The following is an 18,381-nucleotide window of genomic DNA, read 5'->3' as shown; positions in this document are numbered from 1 at the left end:
ATGCAGTTGTCAAAACTTTAAACGCATTTTTCTCAAAACTGCTTTTTCAAATGCGGTGGACATTGTAACTGAAAAACTACTCGGTCGATCTATCTGATATTTTGCACAGATTTTCTGTAGACATTTCGTAAGGTAACAATGTCGAGATATTTTTCGTTTTGTGCTTATTTTTTGTTCAACAATATTAAATCTGTTGGTTTTCCCAAAATTTTTATCAAAATTTTCGTATTTTTGACTTTTGAGTGATACCAAAAATTCAAAAAACATTAAAAATAAAAAAACTCAACGTTGTTACCTCGTTAAACTCATAAGCTAATAAAATCTTTTTGAATTTTTTGTTTCGTATAATCCAGTGATGAGTTCTGATGTCCACCGCAAAATCCATTTTTTTTGAGCTGCCTGCCAAAATTTGTCGCCAATGGCTTATTTTTCAATATTTTGGATTAATTTTTTTCTTAAATATTCTTCGAATTGTAGTTAATGTGTTTATTTAATTTAAAAATAAAATAATTCTACCATAGTTTCGAAAAAAATTCACAAAAATGTGTTTGATATGTTGATTTCAAACCATACCCCCTCCTTAAGAATGTCCAATCTCTGAGTTGTAGATTTTAGACCTCAAAATATTAAGATTTAACCAAAATCGCTTAAATAAAATATGATTCCTTATTGAGTTACAAGGGTTTTATTTAAAAATAAAAAAAATATTTTTGCTCAGTATTTTAAAACTATTCGACGTATCCTTTTCATACTTGGTAGAAAGTGTAAGTACTATACACCCTATGAAATTATGTTAAATACAAGTTTTTGGCTATTACCAGAGGCGTATGACAGGGGACAGTAAATGGTTGACCCTTCCCAAATTCTACGTCACCGGTGAAATTGCCATTTTAGCACAATTTTTATATTCTCTAATACTCTGTGTCAATAAGATCCTGTTTACTCGTAACGATAAAGTCATTAGTTTTCGAGATATTTGAAGTTAAACATGTAACGGCACAGTTATTTAGTTATTTTGATTAATACAGGGTGTCCCGAAAAGATTGGTCATAAATTATACCACAGATTCTGGGGTCAAAAATAGGTTGATTGAACCTCACTTACCTATATACAATAGTGCACACAAAAAAAGTTACAGCCCTTTGAAGTTACAAAATGAAAATCGATTTTTTTTCATATATCGAAAACTCTCAGAGATTTTTTATTGAAAATTGACAAGTGGCATTTTTACGACAGCAATATCTTAAAGAAAAAATTAAGTAAAATTTGTGCACCCCATACAAATTTTATGGGGGTTTTGTTCCGTAAACCCCCCCAAACTTTTGTGTACGTTCCAATTAAATTATTATTGTGGCACTATTAGTTAAACACATTATTTTTAAAACTTTTTTGCCTCTTAGTACTTTTTCGATAAGCCAGTGTTTAACGAGATATTTTGAATATTTGTCGAATCCACCACATATTTGTATATGGTTAAGTACGGTTATAGAGACCTGTTAATAATCTGAAAATTTATTTATAATTTACATTTTTAGGTATATTTTGAAAAAGAAGCTACATCTCGATAAAAGGTGACTTATGAACAAAAGACTAAGAGACAAAAGTTTTAAAAACACTGTGTTTAACTAATGGTACCACAATAATAGTTTAATTGGAACGTACACAAACATTAGGGGGGTTTAAAGGAAAAAAAACCCCATAAAATTTTTACGTAAATATATTGAAAAAGAAGCCGCATCTCAATAAAAACTGGCTTATCGAAAAAATACTGAGAGGCAAAAAAGTTTTAAAAACGTTGTGTTTAACTAATGGTACCACAATAATGAATTAATTGGAACGTACACAAAAGTTTGGGGGGGTTTAAGGGAACAAAATCCCCATAAATTTTTTATGGGGTGGACAAATTTCACTATAATTTTGTTTTAAGATGTTCCTGACATAAGAATTATACATGTCCATTTTCAATAAAAAATCTCTAATAGTTTTCGATATATTGAAAAAAATCGATTTTCATTTTGTAACTTCAAAGGGCTGTAACTTTTTTTGTGAGCACATTTGTACTAAGGTAAGTTAGGTTCAATCGAACTATTTTTGACCCCAGAATGTGTGGTATAATTTATGACCATTCTTTTTGGGACACCCTGTATATTGTGCTGCTTAATTTTTAGTTTCAAACATCTCGAAAACTAATGATTTTATCGTTAAGAGTGAATAATATACCCTTCAGTCTTAACGATAAACTCATTAGCTTTCGAGATATTTCAAAATAAAAATTAAGCTGCACAAATCGTTAATCAAAATAACTGTGCCGTTACATGTTTAACTGAAAATATCTCGAAAATTAATGACTTCATCGTTACGAGTGAAGAGTAAGTTATTTACATAGAAGGTATTGGAGATTCTAAAAATTGCGCTAAAATGACAATTTCGACAGTGACGTAGAATTTGGGAAGGGTCAACCATTTACTATCCCCTGTCGTACGCCTCTGGTAATAGCCGGAAACCTGTATTTAATATACTTTCATAGGGTGTACAGTACCTTCACTTTCTACTAAGTATGAAAAGGATTCGTCGAATAGTGTTAAAATACTGAGCAAAAATAATTTTTAAATTTTTAAATAAAACATCCTGTAACTCAATAAGGAGCCATATTTTATTTAAGCGATTTTGGTTAAATCTTAATATTTTGAGGTCTAGAATCGACAGCTCAGAGATTGGACATTCTTAATGAAACCCCCTCTATAAGCAAAACTATATCTTTTACTATAAGGAAAAAAAAAGAAGAAGAAAAAACGACAAAAAAATTTGTTAATTAGTGAAAAATTCCCAGGAAGTCGATTATCGGAACAGCATTTTAAAATGTTTAATTCCCGCGACGTTATTAAAAAACAAATTATAAACAAATGAGAACAATTTTCAAATTTAATTTTAGAGGCGAGTTAAATTGAAATTTGAATTTATCAGTACATTTATCGAAAACATACATAAAAATAAAAGTAATAAAATTTTAAACAGGTTTATATTCTTTTGGTAATGACCGCGTTTTTGCAATTGAAAATATAGTAGCATTTGATAAAAAAATAAATATCTCATACATTATTAAATATTTTTTTAACAATTTTTTTTTGCTTAATACTGGTAACATAGCGCAACTTCTCCTATTAAATAAAATAATTTATAGTGTTTATTTAAAACGCAAAAAATATCTTTTTGCAAATTTGATTTTTAGATTTTATATATAATTATTTAAATAAATAGGGGGTCAAATTTAATTTAGAAAGTTTTAAGTGAAACACTTGTCCTTCAGCTTTGTAGAAAAAACCCTAAAGACCCTTATTAAAATGTAAATTGTCTCAGCGGTTAAAAAAGTAAATATTGTGCAAAAATGGCCCCTTTTAGTTATTGAAACAATGATCCCCTTATATGATTTGGATACTTTCTTGAAAATATCTTTTGTACTCACCTAAACTTTGATATAAAATTTGTTCCAACCTGTACTAATTTACATTTTGCTTTACATGTAGTGTAATTTTATTTTACTAGACTACTAGTATGATATACATCCCAAAAATCGTAATTTAAAAATAAAAATCAACCTGTTTCGGAAATTTCTAATAATGGTGCTTAGTTAGCTAATAATGGATTTATGGATGCACTGTATATGTAAAAATACTATTCCTTTGTGCTTTATGTCTCAATAAGCCTGGGGCCTGGGCTTTGCTTAGAGACAGAATATTCATAATATGTACTCATACTAAAAATTAAAACATTTTCCACTGTTTTTAAAATTCCTTGTTGTCTAATTTGCAATATAAGTTTCTTTGATTGGTGTATTATATTGTTTTTATTGTGTTTAAAATTTAGATTGTATTATTTGTTTAGTTACATGACTATGACTCAACTGTTGAGTCATTAGTCTACACGTGTAGATTCATTCTCAAAGACCTGTGACTCAGCTGGTGAGTCAAGTGTTTAGTTTTAAAGGATGTATCCTGTGGTTACTCAGCAACATGTCTTTGTGAACGTGAAAGTAGAGTTTTCTGGTAGAGTTTAGGTCTATTTTTAGTACCTCCAACTTCACGTTCGTTAAAAATTGGTGGACATTACTCAGAATTTATTACAGTATAATTATGGACACCCAGCCAATTCATTAACAGCCACGTAAAATTACTGTTACAATTTATTAAACAATGAATATCCAAATCTTAATAATTATGTAATGTGTGTCATATCTGTTCACAATAGAGCTGTGCTTATCACTGAAGTGATAGCGTTAACATCCAAACAAAAGCAACAAACATAAACAATTACAATAACATTGATAAACATTAATTTACTTATAACACAAAACTAGTATGGTTCATTCTACCAACATGTGTCTGTTTTGGATTATCGCGACAACGAATATTTTCAGTGTGCAATATAAGTAGTACGAAAGTAAATGGCTCTAATAATTATTCCAATAAACAGCAATGTAATTTGCAATTTATTTTCGTTCTTCATATTTTGCACAATAAAATATTCGTTGTCGAAATAATCCAACACAGTCGTATATTCGTGGAATAGGGTATATAAAAAGCAGATATGCTTTTTCTCATGAGGATCTTTCAGTGCGTCACAGTTTTTCGATTTCTTTCTAACGCATTAAATTGTATGTGACAGAAAAAAACGCACGTCGGTGACATTTATAACATTTATTCTAGTTGTCAATAGATGGCGCTATAATCGAAATAAAATTATTTACTAATTATATAATATATCTACGAATATAATCTGTACAATTTATAAGACTATACAAATCAAAGAAAATACCATTTTATAAATGCAATAAATTTAATTGACTTGTTTTTATGCCAAATTGCAAATAAAATGTGACAACTGTCAGATTTAACTAAAATGTCATGTTAGAATAAATGTTATAAATGTGTATTATCACGGACTTACCTTTTTTTCTACCATTTGTGACGCACTGAAAAATGCTCATGAAAAGAAGCATACGTACCCGATTTCATACCAGATAAGTGGTTAAAATAAATTTATGAATCTGATAAAATATTCTTACATACATTTTTTTGGCAAATTTTTGGTTGCCATTGATAGCGAAACGTTAAGCCAATACAGGATGTTTCATTAATGATTGGAAATATTTTAAAAGTATACATTCTTCCATATATTTATTTTTCTTAATATGTATGCGAGTTGGTGTGTTATGAATAGGGATCGTATCCAACTTAGTGTCTATGCATTTTGGATTTATTTTAGCTACGCGTGACGTTGCGACCCTGACAAAAATGGTGGTGACATCTGGTGACTTAGAATCAAACAAATTTATTTGTTGCGTTGACCAACTATTACTATAGATTTGTTCCAACACAACGAGAAACCGTCCATGTAACAATCACCGTCCTGCGCAGTAAACAAAATAACCCCTGGAACACACGATATACAGACACAGAACACATGGAACGTATTATTTTATAGTAACATGATCGTTACATGACGGTTCTTCGTTGTGTTGGAACAAATTTAATATAAACAATGGTACTGGGCACGGGCGCCCATATAATAATTTTTAAGGTGAAGATGTTGCACATTACATGATGTACACTTCTTTGGATAACCATCCATATACAGTACGCGCCACCGTACTAGACACATGGGTCATGGGTAGGTACCTAATTGCTATGCTTATGGACTAATCCGGTCCGTTCTCAGATGTGACTTTCATCCCTGTCATGTTACTGTCAAGAAACTATGCAAAATAATTGTTTTTCCATACAAAAAATACATTAATTAATAGCATTATTACTTTATTACTCTGCTTTATAATAAATTTATTCAAACACCAAGAATATTACAATATGTACTTTAAAACTTTTACAACTTTAACAAAATGACAACTATAAACGTCAAAATTAGATCAGCTGTATTTAATACAGTTGATCTATTATTTGTCAACTTTGTTCAACTTTGTTACGAATATGTCTAGGAGCTATGAGATCCACTCCAGTACAAGCTTTATATTTGGAAGCCTTGGAACCTCCTTTAAATCTAAGACGAAGTTTTTTGTCCAAAAAATATTTAATGAAAGTATACTTACTTAACCCTCTTCTATACCAAAAAATAGTGACTTTAAGTTGCCATGATCTAACCAATAAATATTGGCAAAAAAAGAAATCTCCCTTACTGTGTGAAGCTTATAATCAAAATATAGTACTCTTAAAAAATATAGATAAAACGAACGACTTATTCAAAAACTACGCGTACTCTTCTTTCTTTTCTCCTACAGATATTATTGTACCAAATTATAGTGAAAACATATATTTAAATAAAAATATTCTTTTATCCATAACGAACAATTACAATGAGTCAATAGCTCTATATACAGATGCGTCTAAATCTGCAGATGGAACTGGATGCGCCTTTTTTATACCATCGGGACATATAGAAAAGAAATTCAAACTGAAACCGGAGACTTCGATTTATACAGCAGAGGCTATTGCAATATATGAAGCTTTACTATATGTAGCTGAATTTGATTTCGCCCATATTATAATTTTGTCTGACTCCTTAGCAGTATTCAAATCTCTTGGTAAATATGTACCCCAAACATCCAAGACTGCCCATACATTTATAAAATTAAACATATTAAACAAAATCTTTTAACCAAAGGAATCAATGTACATTTTATCTGGATTAAAGCACACGCAGGATTTGAACATAATGAGTATGTCGACTTATTAGCCAAAGAAAGCGTTTCATCCGATACCAGTATTCTACATAAAATAACACTGACTGATAGTATAATCTCTTTCAAGTCAACACTGCATCGGGAGTGGAGCTACCAGTGGAAGGAATACTCTTTTGTGAATCAAAATAGATACTCGTTAATTCAGCCCGATATTCCCAAATTTCCTTGGTACAAGTCTTGTAGAGCTTCTAGAAAGTACATAACTTCTATTATTAGAGTACGATTCGGGCACGCATGTTATCCAAAGCATTTATTTAAAATACAGGTTTTGGATAATGATAAATGTGAGCATCGTGAAGAGGAAAGTGATTTAGATCATATATTTTTTGGTTGTTCTAAAAATACAATTTACTCATCTAAATTAATAAATGATTTATTAAAATGTAAAGTAGCAACTCCTTGGAATATACTATATTTATTATCACTTGGTTCTGTAGATGTATACATGTTATGTATGTTATTAACTTTTTAAAAGACAGCAAATTATCATTATAATTCCCTTAAACATTTTTAATTAATACCTTTGGTAGTTAGTTGTTTTAGCTGTTAAGCTTAGTATTACTTAATATTTTTTAGTTGTTATCTTTGTTTTAAACCTGTTTTGTATAACTTGATAACTTGTATTCCTTATGTGTCTGGCAGTATGACGGTAAGTCTAAGCCAAAAAAAAAACTTTGTTCAACTGTGTTGAACCGGGTTGACATCTTATCGTAGTGACAAAAAAACAAAACAAAAAACAAAATAAAAAAAAAACAAAACAAAAAAAAATACAAAAAAAATGCAATTATTTTAAATATTAACGTTAATATTTTTATTTGTAAAATGTATTCGCGGTGTGCAAGTACTTGGAGGCGATACGAGAAACGATCGTGCGAGAATAGCGGAGAAATATTGTAACTTTCTTAAATAATTCATTGTCAATTGAAATTGTCAAATTGACGTATATTTCATATCTACTGTCAATGAAGAAGAAAAATTATATATTGCTCCACAATATTGATATGATATGCAATTATTATATAAAGGTAAATGTAATTAATTGTATTTTGCTTGCATTACTGCATTTTAATAACTAATTTTATTTACTACATACAATTGTTTACGTTTTAATAACATAACCTGAATCTTATATTTTCTTCTTATTATTTTTTTGGACTATGGCTTTGACAATTATCCAGCAACCAGGACCATATGATTGGCCAATATAATTAAAAGTGCGAATAAAAGTGCAGAGCGAAGAAACCAGGTGTTGCTTTTCCGAACTTGCACGGTCCCAATACACTATGTGTTCTTGATAAACATTAAGTGTAATATATTTATAGTATTTATTGACATAGTATGTACATTAGCTGTAATGAGTAGGTAAAATAAGAAGTAACAAATTGTAATATTATTATAATAACCCATGTTTCACTAATTGGCAATATCTTTGATACATTTACTTTTGATTGATACTGGCTGAATAACTATAGTCCAAGCGAAAAAAAAAACTTTCTATGTTAATCTTCAGTTTCTATACATTTTCTGACGTTCTAAACGTCACTAGAGATAAAAATAAACATTGCTACTAGTGAAGGGTCCATTACTGGAATAGCTCAATGTTCCTATGTATCTAGTACGGTGGTTCTTACTGTATAGTTTAAACCACCCGAAAAGCTGGGGGGCCACGCACTGGGTACAAATAGTTTTTAAATTTTTAAATAAAACAACCTGTAACTTCATGAGGAGGCACATTTTATTTAAGTGATTTGAGTTAAAACTTAATATTTTGAGCCCAGGAATCTACATGTTCAATATTTCCAATTATTAATGTTCCTTTATTATATTATTAATGTTTATTAATTTCCTGTATATTGTTTATTTACATTCACAATTTATCTCTAATATTTTTTAATAATTGACCAACATTAAATACTTATATATTCATTATTTTTCAGATGGACAACTTAATGAATACTCTGCCACTCAATGTAGAGGAACGCCGACCTAGGACTAGATCAGATGGAGCACAACCATGGCGAAGGTACCTAAATCGTTCCAGGACGCTTAGACCCAGGTCGGAAAAATTCATTATAACGTTTGCATGGGCATTCCTTCGATTAATTTTTGTATTTAGATAACTGGGCAATAATTTATATACGGTTGGTGTTTAGAAATGTAGAACTTTGGATTTTATGTTCAAACAGTTTACTTAAAATGCAATATTTTTACGGGGAGTTTAGCCTGCCTTTAGACAAGAAAACAGCAAATTCTTTTTTAAAGTCGTTTCTAAATTATTTTTTATAAGTATAACCCATCCTATCGGCTTCCATTGTAATATTTTCTTTGTTGTTTTTGCGTCGTCTTGTCGCACATGCCCCAGCCATGACAGTCTTTGACTTTTCACAAATCGTACAATATCATAACCTTCATTCAATTCATTAACCTCATTGTTTCTCCTAATTCTCCATGTGCCGTTTTCCTCTTGCACCGGGCCATATACTTTTCTCAGTATTTTTCGCTCGAATGTCCTGAGTTGGGCTTTATTAGGGCAGCCAATGAGGGTATTTGGCTCCGAACTCCATCCTACTACATCGATTTACTTGATATTTTCACAGTAAGTAGGGAATAGCTCAAGAAACAAAGTCTACTCTATGCCGATGTGTGCTTTTATCTTGGGGGTGGTTCCCACACCTTCTCGGGGGTGAAAAATGTTTTGTTTAAAATACCCAAGGAATAGGCTAGATAATCTAATTTTAAGCAAAACTGTTCTATAATTATTTTGTGAAAACTCAATACTTTTTGAGTTATTCGTGGTTGAAAATTGGCCATTTTCATTGAAAAATAACACCTTTTCGGACGGATTTTTGCGAATACCTTAAAAACTATGCATCTAACAAAAAAACTATATAAAATATTTCTGTAGGTTATAAAAAACAAAGAGATTCGTTCCATAATAAAGTTAAAATACAAAGAGGGATATGGTAGGTAAGAAGAGTTTGTTTTTTTGCTGCATTCTCAAATCGGTGTATTCAACTTGAAATAACAGAGAAACTGTCAATTTTAGGTGTGTAATGATACTAATAACTTTTGTAGTGCTTGAAAAGACCTTTAAAATGAGCAATACTAAATGTCGATTACATTCAAACTAAGCGAGATATTTTGCAAAAAAGTTGATGACTAATGTATTTTAAGAAGAAATGAGAAGTATATTTAACCCCTCATCCATCAGAATTTAAATACAGCGTTTTCCTTCTACAATAAGTTTTATTATAGTGTTATTTCTATGTTCAAAAAGTTGGACTGGATTAAAATGAATGGTTTTTGAAAAAAAAAATAAGATCAAATTATAGAGCGCATTTTTAAATTTTCTTAAAAATCTTCATTTTCCTCCATGTAACTCGAAAAAGATGATACGAAAAAAGATACCACACAAAAATGTAGGGCTTTTTCAGATAAAAATTTCCTTTTTATTTTTCATTACTGTAGGTATCTCTTATCATTTTCAAGTTACATGGAGAAAAAGGAAGATTTTTAAGAAACTTTAAAAATGCTCTCTATAATTTGATCTTTTTTTTCAAAAACCATTCATTTTAAACCCGTGTAACTTTTTGAACATAGAAATAACACTATAATACAAGGTATCGTGGAAGGAAAACGATGCATTTACATTTTGGTGGATGGGGGTTAAAATTACTTCTCATTTTTTCTTAAAATACATTAGGTATCAATTTTGTTTGTAGCATATCTTTTATGCTACACTTTGTATGTTTTAATGTAAAGGACCTTTAATATAGCTCATTTTAAAGATCTTTTCAAGCACTACAAAAGGTATTAGTAGAATTATACACCTAAAATCGACCGTTTTTCTGTTATTTGAAGTTGAATACACCAATTTGAGAATGTACCAAAAACAAGCTATTTTCACCTACCATATCTCTTTTTGTATTACATAACTAGAAGATTTATGAAGGCGAGTGTCTCTTTGTTTTTTTATAACCTACAAAAATGTTTAATATAGTTTTTTTAGTTAGATGCATAGTTTTTAAGATATTCGCAAAAAACCGTTCGAAAAGGTATTGTTTCAATGAAAATGGTCAATTTTCAACCACGAATATCTCAAAAAGTATTGAGTTTTCAAAAAAAAATTATAAAACAAATTTTGCTTCGAATTAGGTTCTCTAGCGAATTCCGTGGTAACTTTAACCAAAAAATTTTGCACCCCTAAGAAGGGGTGGGAACCACCCCCAAGATAAAAGCACACATCGTCATAGGGTAGATTTTGAATTAGGAGATAAGTAGAGGCTAGGTCCAAAATTTCATTAAAATCCATGCAGTAGGGTAGAATTCGGAGGTAATATCCTATTCTTGCTCCCATTGACTGGCGTATTATCCCTTTTCGTCATTACCCAGGTTTTACAATCATAGGTTACTACTCGTCTAATCAATGTTCTGTAGATAATCATTTTGGTTCTTTTGTCTAATAATTTCGATGTCATCAATCTTTTATTACATAATATGTACGATTCCCACTGAAAATACGTGCGTGAATTTCGCTACTTACGGAATTCTTTTTATTGATTTCTGTGCCCAGATATGTGAAGGCATGAACACGTTCAATGGTATAGTCGTAGGCTATTGAATATGTTCAAACTAAGAGAGCTAAAAGGAACTACAACATTAACGGGATTTTATTGTCTCATATGGTCAATGGATATATTTGAAAAAACCGCGGAGTGCTACCATTTAAATGGGCGCGTTTTTGAGAAAGGGGTGAATTAGTCCCTAGGCACAGGGTGAATTAGCCCCGGCGCAAATTGATCCTAAGCCAGACACAGCCTGCGTCGGCGGACTGCGTAGACCGTTCTGCGCATCCTACTATCAGTTCATGCGTTCGCAGGTCGAGCTTGGGAAGGCCTGTCGTCAACGTACAGTTTTCTGGGCCTTGGGACGGGTGACTCACCGCCAGATGTATATTTTTACGTGTTTTTGTTTGCGAGATGGAAGTATTTGAAATGAATAAGCGGCGATATATTTTACACTATCTTTATGAATAACATTTTATTGCTCTGTTGTATCAATCAGCACTACTCTACAAGTTTTCGTTTATTCGTTTTAATATTTTATTGCAATAGTAGGGAATATAATACTTATATCTGATTAAAACAGTGAATTTTTTACATGTTAATTATTTTTAATTTCTTGTGAAGTATCTAGTGTGGCTTTAACCAATAAATCAAAGTTATGCGTTTACAAGAGCATATTATTTGAAAAATAAGGAGTACCATAATGTGTCATAATTATAATCTCCTTTATACAGATAAAAAAATTGTTTAGTATGTATTTCTAAATCCACACAATCATTGGAAAATGATTCATGGTAAAAAAATCTATTAATGACACTGTTATCCACAAAGTCGATAAATTTTAAACTTGTCATCATATATTTATTAGACTTTTGTTTATCGTTAAAAATTAAATGATGGTTGTGAATTGTATTTGTTGTGGTATTTAATATTTTAACAAAATACATAATCAGCAAAAATCTTATTTAAAACATGCGAACCGTTTTTGCAATTTGCAATCACAATCAATGCAGTGTTTAACTTATGCTTGTTATTATAAAGGTATGTAGAAATAAAATACTCAGTGTAAGATATCTTTTTATGCACCCGCTTATGATCAAATTCGATGTTTTCGAAAGTCATACCGCTACGACTACTATGGACGTGTAAGATATTTTTAAAACGTTACTAGTTACATGTACGGAACTACCGTTTTTTAGTTTTCTACTCAATTCAGTACAAGGATCAGATACATCAGTATTTTGTAATCAGTATTTGTACTCAGTACCACCAGTCGGGTTGGCTTGTGTTCAATATGCGGCACGCTAGAAAAATAACTGCACAGATCACCCGTCCCGCCGGCGCAGGTTGTGACTCGCTTAGGTTCAATTTGCGCCGGGGCTTAGGGTGAGTTCTATGTACTTTTGGTACAAACAAGTCTACAGGAAAATTGTTCCAGGTTAAATTTGTTATCGAAATATCACATTTTAAGGTCCATAATATTTCTTTTTACAAAAATATATTCAAAAGAAAAGCAAGAAAAAACTCGAAAGAAAGCAAATTTGTTTTTTGCCCCATCACTTTTTTCCACAGGGATATAGGTATAGGCATTGCTTCAGCGAAAAATAACTTCCATCCTTCCTCTTTAAAATAAAGTTTCGTAAAAGTATCTAGGATTTATAGTTTCCGAAATAGGATTTTTCAAAGTTCGCCGATCACAGCATTTTTGGGCCATTTCCCCATTATTTTGCAAACATTGTTCTATAACGTTTTTCTACGCATTTCTAGGTATATGCAATGGTACATTTAATAGAAAGAAAAGTCAATTACCTTTAAAATGGTCGATTGTATAAGGTTGTACGGCTCTTTTTAAGCAAGTTATGCTTTCTCAAGGTTTTATACTTTTAATGATTTTTGATATTTTTAATGATTATTTTTTAAATTTCTCATTATGAGTATTTTTCTTGTACATTTAAGTATATATACTAACTGACAAAAATAGTGCATATGCATGTGGAATGAAATTTTTTGTGCTGTTTTCCTTAGCCCCCCAGTATCATAGGAATAGGCTATCTTTTCCGAATGCGATGTTTTAAAGTATCATATAAATGCTATAATCCGATTTAAATCTGATCTAGGCTTTATGCTGGCCAGTATAATTTTTAAATTGAATCTCATCAAGTTAAGTCTTCACTATGGCAGCGATATGAAGGCGTGCCTTAACACCAATATGTCATCTTCAATGTGGCTTTCAAATGGCAAAACATGATCTTCTTAAATGTTTTCAATGTACATATCAGTTGGCATTCGCCTAATCACCTCCACGTGATCGGTATGTCCTTTCAAAACAATACCGCTGCTTAGCACTAAGCCGCCACCACAAAATTTAACGCTCTGTATGAGGTTACAACTGACATACTGTTCGCCAACTCTTCTGTAGACGAAATTTTGTAAATCTTGTTTCCATATGATGAACGCTATTCCAAATGTAATCTCATACAGAGTATTAATTTTCGTGGTGGCGGCATAGTGCTATGGAGTGGTATTTCTTGTAAAGGAGATACCGAACTTGTGGAGGTGATTGGGTGAATGACAGCTGATATGTACATTAAAAACATTTTCGGCGATCATGTTTTGACATTTTCCAACCATATTGGATAACATATTCGTGTTAATGCATCATGACGCAGGTCTTCATCTTCCATTGCATCTAATGCTTCCATTGGTGAGATCAATTATAAAAATTATATTGACCACCATATACCCCATATTAAATTTAAATCCGATTATACCATTTATATGATACAATAAAACATCGCATTCGGAAAAGAAATCCTATTTCTATGACACTGGGGGCAGCACAAAAAATTTTATTTCACACGTTAATTTCAAAATATGCAATATTTTTGTCCGTGAGTGTATATTGTGGAATAAACAAAGCTTATTTTCTTTACTTTAAATTGGTGTATTGCAAAAAATTCTAGGACTATGTAGTTTTAAATAAGATATCCGCAGGGTATCCAAGGGTACCGTAATTTGAGAAAAAAATTAAGTTTTTTTTATTTTAAATTAGAAGAATATAATTGCATATTATAACATAATTTTTAATTCCAAATAACTTTTCTTAATAACACTTTTCGATATTGTGAAATATAAAGGTACTTTAATCTTGAGCGAAATTCATATTTTTTAACATACCTTGTACACTATTGATAAAATTAGATATCTGATGAATGGATCTTAGGTTTTAGACTATAGACCAGGGCGGATCTGTAAAAATATTAGTACATTTGGACGTTGAGAGGTGACTCAAATTTTTTTGCAGAAATTGCTTGAAAATAAATCAAATAATAATATTTGAGTTATCCTCCCTCTCAAAAAGGTCCGGAACATTGTTTAAATAAACAAAATGTCAAAAAATTAAGGAAAAATTCGATTTTTTTCTTGGTTTTTTGATTATAACTTTAAAAGTATTCATTTCCGAGAAAAGTTGTACTGACATAAAAGTTGCGTAATTAAATTTCCTATAATATAGAATTAGTTAAAAATTTAAGAAATACTCACAATTGTTGCAAAATAGCAATAATTTTGAAAAAACATACAAAAACAAGTATTCGCATTTTACGTTTTTCAACCATTTATGCTACACTTAGGACCTTCATATTTCACCTTGAAAAATTTTATGATACAGTAAAACAATACTGTAAATTTCATTAAGATCGGTTCAATAGATTTTGCAATCCAGCTTTCGTAAAAAAAATTCATTTTTTCAAAATGTTACAGGACTGAAAATAAAGCAGATAGCAAGTTGAAAATTTTTTTGCACATAGAAGTGTACTGTACCATTCATTTGCAATTTTGCAAAATTAAAATCGCTTAACACCACGGCGTCAGGAATTTTTTTAAATAAGTATTAATTATTGGTGCTACGCGCAGGACAGCGGATAGGTTGCTCTGATTGGGCATTTCAATGACCTTTTATAATGATTGATACATTTTAATTTTTATGACATTTTGATATAAATAAATAAATTTGTTTATTGCAAAATAAAAACACATACTCTATCCTTTGAAATAACACTTTTATTAGCAAAAACTTTCTTTGTTCATATATTTTAACTTAAATAATAAAAGTTTATTATTTTTAAACATATTCAATTGTTTAAACAATATTTCACAAACAATAATAAAATTATTTTGATTTTTGTGGAATTAAAATATTAAAATACAACAAAATATAGAGTAAGAAAGTAATATATTAGATAAAGATTAGAAGAAATTTTGGTGGAAATCAACCTGTGTGAATCGAACACAGCTGTCCTGCGCGTAGCACCAAAAATTATTGTTTATTTCAAAAATTTTCTGACGCCGTGGTAATTAATCGATTTTAATTTTGAAAATTGCAAATGAAAGGTAGAGTACATTTCTATAAGCAAAAAAAAAATTCAACTTGCTATCTGCTTTACTTTCAGTCCTGTAACATTTTGGAAAAATGAATTTTTTTTGCGAAAGCTGTATTGCAAAATTTATTTTGCAAAATCTATTGAACCGATCTTAATGAAATTTACAGTATTGTTTTACTGTATCATAAAGTTTTTCAGGGAGAAATATGAAGCTCCTAAGTGTAGCATAAATGGTTGAAAAACGTAAAATGCGAATACTTGTTTTTGTATGGTTTTTTCGCAATTATTGCTATTTTGCAACTAGGGTTACTATTTTTAAAATTTTTAACCAATTCTATATTGTAGTAAATTGAATTACGCAACTTTTATGTCAGTACAACTTTTCTCGGAAATGAATACTTTTAGAGTTATAATCAAAAAACAAAGAAAAAAATCGAATTTTTCCTTCAATTTTTGACATTTTGATTATTTAAACAATGTTCCGGACCTTTTTGAGAGGGAGGATAACTCAAATATTATTATTTGATTTATTTTCAAGCAATTTCTGCAAAAAAATTTGAGTCACTTCTCAACGTCCATCTCAAAACAGATCCGCCCTGGACTACTATGCAAAGCATTTTTTATAAAAAATATTTTTTTTTTCATAAAGTTAATATGTAATAAAAAAGGTTTCCATATAGTTCCAACTTAGTGGGACCTATTGCATGTGTATATGTCACATTTTGAAAAAGCATATCTCGTTTAAAAATTGACCTAGAATCTTTTACAATATGCCATTTTAAAGTAAAGAAAATAAGCTTTCTTTTTTATTGTACAATGTATATACCTAAATATACAATAAAAAAGTTATAATGAGCAATTTAAAAAAGATCGTAAAATACAGTATGTCAAGTATATTCAAATGGGAAATAAGCCACAATTTTACCTAAAAATGATTTTATTAACGTTTCGACGCCCAAGTCGGGTGTCGTTGTCAAAATACAAAATAATACTGTATTATTTTGTATTTTGACAACGACACCCGACTTGGGCGTCGAAACGTTAATAAAATCATTTTTAGGTAAAATTGTGGCTTATTTCCCATTTGAATATACTTGATTATAAAAATGCCACAAAAAAATAGCTTCAGAACAACATACAGTATGTCCCTGTAAGTTGTATCCATATGGAAAACTTTTTTATTATTAATTTTACAAAAAAAAGTTATTCTTCATAAAAAGCTCTGCATGATCCAAAACCTAAAATGTAACCATCAAATATTAAATTTTTTGAATATTATACGAGGTATGTCAAAAATTTGAATTTCACTCAAGAGTAAAGTAGCTTTATTTTTCACAATATTGAAAATTGCTATTAGGAAAAGTTGTTTGGAATTAAAAACTATATTCTACTATGCAATTACATCCTTCTAAGTGAAATTTTTTTTTTTTTGAAAAATTATGGATAACATTATTTTCAATTATTTCAATTCAGATAACTCTTTTATTATTAATTTTACGAAAAAAAGTGATTCTTAATAAAAAATTCTGCATGGATTTTATAAAATTTTATAAGATTTTATAAATAACCGAAAATACAACCATAATATGTCAAATTTTATCAATTTTATACGAGGTATGTCAAAAAATATGAATTTCGCTCAAGAGTAAAATACGTTTATTTTTCACAATGTCGAAAATTGTTATTATGAAAAGTTATTTAGAATTAAAAACTATGTTTCAGTATGTAATTACATCCTTCTAATTGAAATATTCTGAACTATAAAGGTACTTTACTTTTGATCTAAATTTATCTTTTTTGACATAACTCGTATAAAAATGATAAAATAAGATGGTTGTATTTTAGGTTTTAGACCATCCAGAACTTTTTATTAAGAATCACTTTTTTTCGTAAAATTAATAATAAAAGAGTTATCAGAATTGAAATAACTGAAAATAATGATAGTTATCCATACTTTTTCAAAATAGTTAGTTAGTTATAGTTATTAGACTGCCGTTGACCCGAACGACGCGATAGCGGAGTTCGGGCAAGCAGTCGAGTGCGGGGAAGACACTTTCCGCATGAGTTAAAAACAATATTTTTTCTAGGGCCGTAGGTTTGGAAAAAAGCCACAAAAAATAGAGTTATATCAATTTTTATTTAGAAGTGAAAATGCACAAATTAATTCTTTGACAAGGTTGTCAAAACCAAACTTTCAATATAATGGGTTACCACGACGACGATATTGGTTTCCATGACGACGATTCAAAACTATTGTAATTGTCTACTGATCTGATTTTTAAATATTATGTCAAAATAATTTTATTTCATCGAATTATCGCGCTAATTTCATTAAAACTTGAACGCAATGAGATAAATTTGAAATAAATTAGTAAATAATATCTAAATATTAGTTTATTGCATGTATTATAATATATTATAATGCCATATTACAAGGTATTTTACTTTACCGCACGCCGTGCAGGAAAATTTACTTTCACGCACGCCGTGCGGGAAAGTACAATTTTCGGAAACGAAATGCGTGCGTGAAAGTGGCTCTTTTAGCACGGCCGTAGAAAAAAATTTTTCAATTAGAGGGATGTAATTGCATATTAGAATATAGTTTATAATTCCAAACAACTTTTCATAACAGCAATTTTCAATATTGTGAAAAATAAAGCTACTTTACTTTTGAGTGAAATTC

The 18,381-nt window shown here is 30.1% G+C and overlaps 1 protein-coding gene across 3 annotated transcripts in view; it reads left to right on the top strand.

Annotated features, from left to right (window-relative positions):
* The window catches only part of LOC114334977 (E3 ubiquitin-protein ligase Iruka), a 124,266-nt gene that overhangs the window by 14,323 nt on the left and 91,562 nt on the right, over window positions 1-18,381 (top strand). For 2 of the 3 annotated variants that reach the window (XM_050651640.1, XM_028285112.2), the window contains exon 3: window positions 8,689-8,807. In XM_050651640.1, the coding sequence (XP_050507597.1) occupies window positions 8,689-8,807 (119 nt within the window). The remainder of the gene's footprint in view (window positions 1-8,688; window positions 8,808-18,381) is intronic. The other variant, XM_028285111.2, reaches the window with a different exon arrangement.

The sequence above is a fragment of the Diabrotica virgifera genome, chromosome 5 (assembly GCF_917563875.1).
Source record: "Diabrotica virgifera virgifera chromosome 5, PGI_DIABVI_V3a".
Taxonomy (NCBI): Eukaryota; Metazoa; Arthropoda; class Insecta; order Coleoptera; family Chrysomelidae; genus Diabrotica; species Diabrotica virgifera.
The sequence above is the reverse complement of the archived record's forward strand: the minus strand, read 5'-3'. Positions and strand labels throughout refer to the sequence as shown.